Source organism: Athene cunicularia (assembly GCF_003259725.1).
Source record: "Athene cunicularia isolate RWA chromosome 1 unlocalized genomic scaffold, athCun1 chr1_part2, whole genome shotgun sequence".
Taxonomy (NCBI): domain Eukaryota; kingdom Metazoa; phylum Chordata; class Aves; order Strigiformes; family Strigidae; genus Athene; species Athene cunicularia.
The window spans coordinates 69,994,513-70,001,267 of record NW_020799092.1 but is presented as its reverse complement, the minus strand read 5'-3'; the positions used below and the strand labels follow the sequence as shown (position 1 = coordinate 70,001,267).

At 34.5% G+C, this 6,755-nt stretch overlaps 1 protein-coding gene across 1 annotated transcript in view; it reads right to left on the bottom strand.

The window, feature by feature from the left end:
- Positions 1 to 2,372: 2,372 nt before the first annotated feature.
- PTPN12 (protein tyrosine phosphatase, non-receptor type 12) overlaps positions 2,373 to 6,755 on the bottom strand; it is a 49,214-nt gene continuing 44,831 nt past the window's right edge. Inside the window, exons 14-17 of the mRNA XM_026868126.1 lie at positions 6,375 to 6,463; positions 5,377 to 5,407; positions 4,255 to 4,371; positions 2,373 to 3,685 (exon numbers count right to left, since the gene is read on the bottom strand). Of these exons, the coding sequence (XP_026723927.1) occupies positions 3,624 to 3,685; positions 4,255 to 4,371; positions 5,377 to 5,407; positions 6,375 to 6,463 (299 nt within the window). The 3' untranslated portion in view covers positions 2,373 to 3,623. The remainder of the gene's footprint in view (positions 3,686 to 4,254; positions 4,372 to 5,376; positions 5,408 to 6,374; positions 6,464 to 6,755) is intronic.

Below are 6,755 nucleotides of genomic sequence, written 5' to 3'. Positions count from 1 at the left end.
GATGAGATACGTTATCATGCTAAGTAGCCTTGAAATAAACCAGCAGTGGTAACATTACTCCATTAGAAATATAGAATTTGTACTTACTATATATTAAAGCAGAAGTCACCAATTCATACCAAGTGCTATGTGGCACAGTGGAAATGACAACCTAAACACACAGTTTAATTATCAAATGCAAATATTTAAGTGTTCAGTTGTCAGAAGACTGTTTAAAGACACTATGATCTGCAGCTAAAAGCAACTCCTCCAGCAGGATGGGGTTATCACGCTGCCCAGTCACTGTGTCATACCTGATCTGCATTCATTCTTTCAGAAATTTCTCTCCAAAGAAACCCAATCCAAGATGTCAATATACAAAAACTCAGAGGTAATTCTTTGAGATTTTCCATTGCTTTGCACAGTTCCCAAGTTCGAAACTTCTTTGAGGAAAATTACATGTAAATGCAGCAGGCTTTCCTAACAGATAAAAATAAAAATGCTAAAGTAATGCTCTAATTGCTAAAAAGTAGAGAGCTACTCACCAAATCAATACAAAACCTAAAATATGCTGCACAAGAGAGACGAGCACTGATATCAGTAGAGGTCAGCTTTCTTCTAAAGATCTGAGTATTTACATTTCTAAAACATGGAAAACTCATTCTTCTCTTGATGTAACAGTTTAGTGCATGATTTATTCAATATTAATACATTTAGAAAATTTAATAAATGGAATATTAGAAAAATACTGAAGGAACAAACAAGCCAATGCAGTGGTTATTAGTAAGAATAGCTGGGTTCAGTAGTGTTACGGGTTCTCTGTCACAATGATCAAGTCTACTGTATGCCTGGTAAAACCTGCACTTTAGAGACTGAAGTTGAAGACTGTTTTCAGAAATAATAATGTGGAAGACAGGAGTTAAAGGAAAGATTGTTCCATGATTGATTTCAATATTTTTAAAATGACTTGGTCCAGATCTGCATTCAGTGATAATTTTCAAACTAATGTAATATCCTAATCCCCTTTAGATTCAATTTCAAATAAACCACACCAAAGAAATGTCTTGTTTTTTGAAGAAGCTGCTATGGCTGGATACCATTTCAAAGTTGTTATGTGAAACTATCCAGCATACAGCACTCAACCCTCACGAGTGTGGATACAGAAAGTAATGACATCAGGCAGGCTATGCCTTGCATTGAAAACTGTTAGTTCACCTGGAATAAAACAGGTGAAAATATAAAACTTAGATGAATGTAAGCAGGTAACAGTGAGTTGTAAAACAGGTCTGTCAAAGGATACAGAAATACATACAGGACAACTGCAGTTTCATATCGCTAAAGCAAAAGAAAGGCTGAGAACTTTATGTGATGAACTCAAGTCTGGAATACTATCCAAATCCATGCAAATGTAAGGGAAAAAATATGAACCTGGATGTACTTCAATTAAATATTACCAGATGGCCTGTATATAGCACACAGATTTTTGTCAGCCGTTGGTCTAAATGAAATTCAAATGTGGTAAGCAGAAAAAAAAAAAAAAATCTACAATCTGCACAGTTCTATACTTTCTTAGTAGAGAAATATGGAAATGATCCTTAAAAGGTACATCCAAAACATATTTGGAAATTTTCTTATTTAATAGTTGGCTCAAAAAGTTACAATGGTTTGGACTATCCAGCGGTGATGACAGCCCATCAGGCACTACAAAACCACAGGAGGTCTGGAAGAGTGAAAGTCTAAGCTTATCATCTTCAATGCAGGGGAAGGGGAACAAAGTTCAGGCCAACTTTATTCTGCCAACTGCAAGACATACCAACTGTCTGAACTGTTTACAAAGCAGGAATCCAGTTGATATAGGTTATCTCAAATGTCATGTATCAGAATTATTTATTTTTAAATGAATAATTGCAAAACTACGTCCACAGGAAGTTAAGAATTTATAGTGCAAACAGTTGTTCGGAATAGCTCCCCAGCTAGGCAGTTTGTCGTGTACCAAATGCATGGTGACTAATCCACAGCCAAAGACAGTAATTACAAGTTATGTACCTTTCAAAAGTTATAACAGGGCTGCTATCTAGGTATTAGCTCTCTTTTAGCAGAGAGGCCCTAAAGGTACAAGTAGTAAATTAAACATAATGTTTCCATTGCTAAAGTTCAGATCAATAGATCATTTCACTACTTAAAATAAACAATTTTTCCTCTAAACATTCTTCATCACTTCTCTGGAATTATTGTTAGCCAGAACTTTTTAAGTAGTTATTAAAAATAAGGTCCTGAGGGTCACTGTTTTGTTCAAGTACAAGATCTATAAACTAAGCCAGACTGCCATCCTTCACTCCATCTGAGTTTGCTTCTAAATACAGCTTCTTTCCTAAGAGTAAAAACACCCATAGTGAGATTTTGACTTTCTTTAATTTAAAGATTGTATTACAGAAAAGTTTAAGTAAGGAATCCTTATAAGGATTAACTCTTGACATTATATATTGTCAAGATACAGTGTAGCTGCAAGGGCTCTATGTGAACCTTCATATAAGTTGCTTTCTTACATACACAGCTGCTGAACAACAAAAATGGTATTTACCATTTGTAAGAGAAGACAGTGGTATTTAAACAGTCCTTTTACCAGTGTGTTCTGGTTCTCCCAAATTAGAAACACACCATACTAAAACTGTAAAATCCTACTATACAGAATGTTGATAGAGATGAAATTTCTAAACATTACAACTGATGAAACATTAAAATGAAAACTAAGGAGTGTTGATTATGTAGAATGGTTTCTCTTTTACTGGCAGGTCAAACATACTAGAAACATACAAATATTTCTGATAATCTAATTCCAGATGAACTCAAAACACTGAAGTAACATACACAGGCTAAGAGAATTCAATACTGTTCCAAGGCACTTACTGAATCTCCATGACTAGATGAAAACCAGAACAAGTTATGTCTGACAATTAAACAGTATATAATATAAAAATAACCTTTTGCTTACAATTTACAAAATGTATTACAATCTTTATCTCTGCTAACCTGCAATTCTGGCTGTGTGTGTCCAGCAATTTTTGTAAAAAACCCCAGAAACTATTTTCTAAAACTTCAGGGCAAATAATTTACAAATAAGGTACACAAAATTTTAGATCATGCAGAGATTTCTTACATCTTCTGTTAATATCTTATGATTGCAACTTTATCAAATTATATACTTACTTGCCCTGTACATATACAAAATAATGCATACATGGTAATCAAACGTTAGCAAAAAGTAGTCCATAAACACAATCTGTCAAAAGTATTACTATATTAACATATGTCTACAAGCAGCGTGTAACAGGGTTAAAAGACATTAAGGCAATAATACTTGAAGTTACAAAATAAATCATATGTAATACTTTCTCCTAAGTGTAATAAGGCAGGTAGATGGCCCCAGCAAAAAGTTAAGTTGTAATACTGGAATCCACTGTTGTGAACAAAGTTTAAGGTTTTGCATGGGATGTACTGTAAGAGTGTACCATTTGGTAGTAGTTAGATCTACACTGCTCTGTGTTAGTTGCCCCCCAGAAAAGTGGAATACTATTTTTCTAGTTCTCAGTGGCACTTGAGTTTTCCAGTATAATTTATTGGTAGTATGTCCATTGGTTCTTGGATCATGTCCATTCTGAAGGTGGCTCTCTTGGTCCTCTGGGCTTTCCACAGCGGTTACCAAAACCTAAGGAAAGAAATGTATTGAATATTTATGTCTACTTGGACAACACTGTCTCATAAATGTTGGCAGCAGTCAGAAGGATCACTGTAAGACATGCTCCAGCTCTTAAGGAAGAGGTTTGTTCTCAGGGCTAGAAGAGGGCTTTGTAGTATTAGAAGTTCTAAAGGCACTATGGCCATATGTAATACAAACATGAAGAATCTGCATATAATTCTAGTTCACTATTTAAACCTCACTTGGAAAATACTTTTCAGCAAATACAGTATTACAGCCCTCGTTACCATTTATTGGGGTTTTTTTTTCCTTCTCTGTGTACCAATACAGTTTTCTCAGGTGTTATTTCTGAAAATTACAGAAATGATATCCCATTTGACTGATACATTCTAAAAAACAAAGTGAAGAATGACTGAATTGCTTATTCTGGGAAAAATTCTTTCAGCGTTGCTGAAGAGACAAGACAGGCTTATTTGGCTGGGTCCTCCACCTCAGCAAGATGGAGGGAGATAGTAGTAGCAGCTACCCAGACTAGCACTGTTAGTAAGTCTTCTGTTTAAATCACTAATTATAATTACCAATATCTGTTACTTCTGCAGGAAATTCTGAAATTTGACCTCTTGTATCAGTGGCGCCAGAAAAAGAAATCTGAGGTAAAATGTCAGTTGGTGTTTTGTTGCTTCTTTCAGGACGATCTGGAAAACAAACACACACACACACCCCCTTACTGTAACATTCATTGAGTCAGCACTGTGTGAATGCTATTTTTAAAGTATAGCTCAGTACAGAACATAACTGGCATCAAGTATTATTTACAAAAATAAAGATTTAAAAGCCAATCTCTCATTTCTCAAAAAGCATACTTCAAAATTGTTTATGAAGCAGATGTTCAATGACAGTGATCCAGTTTGCCAAATATGGATTTTTTTTTTTCAAGTTTGTATGGATAAAATCCCGTGTAGCACCTATTTACAGCAAGAGCTCACAGTACCATTTAATACATCAATATAAACGCATCTGTTCATATTCTTTCTAAACTCAAGGTACTTAAAAAGACATTGGTGTAACTATGTGTTGCATTACTTGTATAATCACTCTATTAGCAAATCTGTGAAATTTCTGAAAACAAATTTATTTTTTAAAAATCTACCAGGTATTTAACATGCAGCTCCAAATAGGCTGTCCAAGCCTATTCAAGCATATGCAGAAGGTACGCAGCAGACACAAGCTTACAGCTGAAGCATTTTGCTGCAAAGTTAAACATCAACTGATATACTGCACTTCTTACTGAAGCCTTTTCAGAAGAGCAAAAATTAAGGACTTTGGTAAATGTATTTCAGGTTTACTCCCATCTTTATGAAATTAAAGAAATTAATTCACCAACTTTTACAATTTCTATTGCAATAATATGGGAAGGTTCTAATTAAGCTGAAAGAGTTACTGTTGTTATAATACGCATTTAAATTCAGTATTTTTGGTCTTCATTATTTTAGCATACCCTAAGTTTAACATAAATTTTTAAGTTAGACCTGTAACTTGCTTCCTCAGAAAACCTTGGGAGTTTTAAAAACAGAAAGCCTTTTCAGGTATGCCAGTGTTTTGACAATATACCTAAATATCTTCAGATTAAAAGCCAAGTTCAGGCAAATTTTTGTTTAGTAGGAAACATGTATTAGAAAAAAACTGCTTCCATCACTTACCGGGTAGTATAGGTGAAGTTGTTTTCAAACCCTGTTAATGAGAAATATTTAAAGTAATTCTATAAAATGCTTCCAAAATACTAAAAGAATAACAGAAATTTAAGACAATAAAAACATTTTTTAAAAAAAATATACATCCATGGCAAATCTACTTACTCCAACATTTCGGACTTGCTATAACACTGACAAGAAATGCTACAGTAGTTAAGAATTTATTAAATATTAAGTAAGGTTCTGAGAGTAAATCGTGAAAATTGTCACATTACAAATTATGTGCAAAATTAGGTTAGTTCTCATACTGATTTTACAGTCCCTGAAAATTCACACCTATGTTTTTGTCACATTTTTAATCCATGTGTAAAGGTGGCTGTAAAGTATATTCGGGGTGCATGGAAAAAAATCATGTGCTTTTGAAGTTTTGCCAGATATTTATGCTGGATGACTTTGAGCAACTAGTAGACTGATGCGAAAAAAAGAATCTGATGGGCAAAAAAGGGTTTGTTTGAAATAAATATGGATATAAGGAAGAACCTTATCAGGCAGTGAAGTAGGTTGCCCACAGAGGATAGTGAAGTCTCCACCTCTGGAAGTTTTCAAGACCCAACTGAATAATGCCCTGAGCAGCCTGGTCTGAGTCCCTGTTTGATGCAGAAGGTTAGACTAGAGACTGCAATTATCCTCCAGCTTGAGTTCACTTATGAACAATTAACAGCAGACAGCAAGCTCCATAAAAGCAGCGTATTTATACCTTAAATTATGGCTTTAGGAGTGTATTAAGGATGACTATTTAAAGTATTGCTGAACTTAGAAAACTAGATAGTTTTATTGGAAAGAAAACATGCTCTTAATACATCAGTTCAGCAGCACAGGCAGAGGAAAAATTGACTAGTTGTAGATCAACAGCTGTGACTTTTCACAAGTATGTATTTTGCGTTTTGTTGTAGCTCCCAACTGAGCTAGAAATGACTGATTAGTACAGACTTGTCTCCTGTACTTACTGTAGAGACTGTTTGTTCAGGGAGATGCTGATCACGCAATATGCTCCACTCAGACTGTGCAGTCATAACTGGCTTCGGCAAGGGTGTGCCTAGGAAAAATTACATCAAACTCAACATACATGAGTTTTCTCCATGATGAGGCATTAGAATACAGCATCTGAAATGTGCTATAAAGTAACATTTTTAAAATTAAATGCTTGTAAAAACATGAATCTCATGTTCACATGAAGAGCATTCAAGATAAGGGAAAACTCCACAAAATAATTCAAAACACAAGACTGCAGTGTTTGCATTGTGGATGTTAATTTTCTTCATTTAGGGGTTCCTAACCAATAGGAAAATTAGCTTATTTTTCAATGATGTTTTAAAAATTTTGTTATA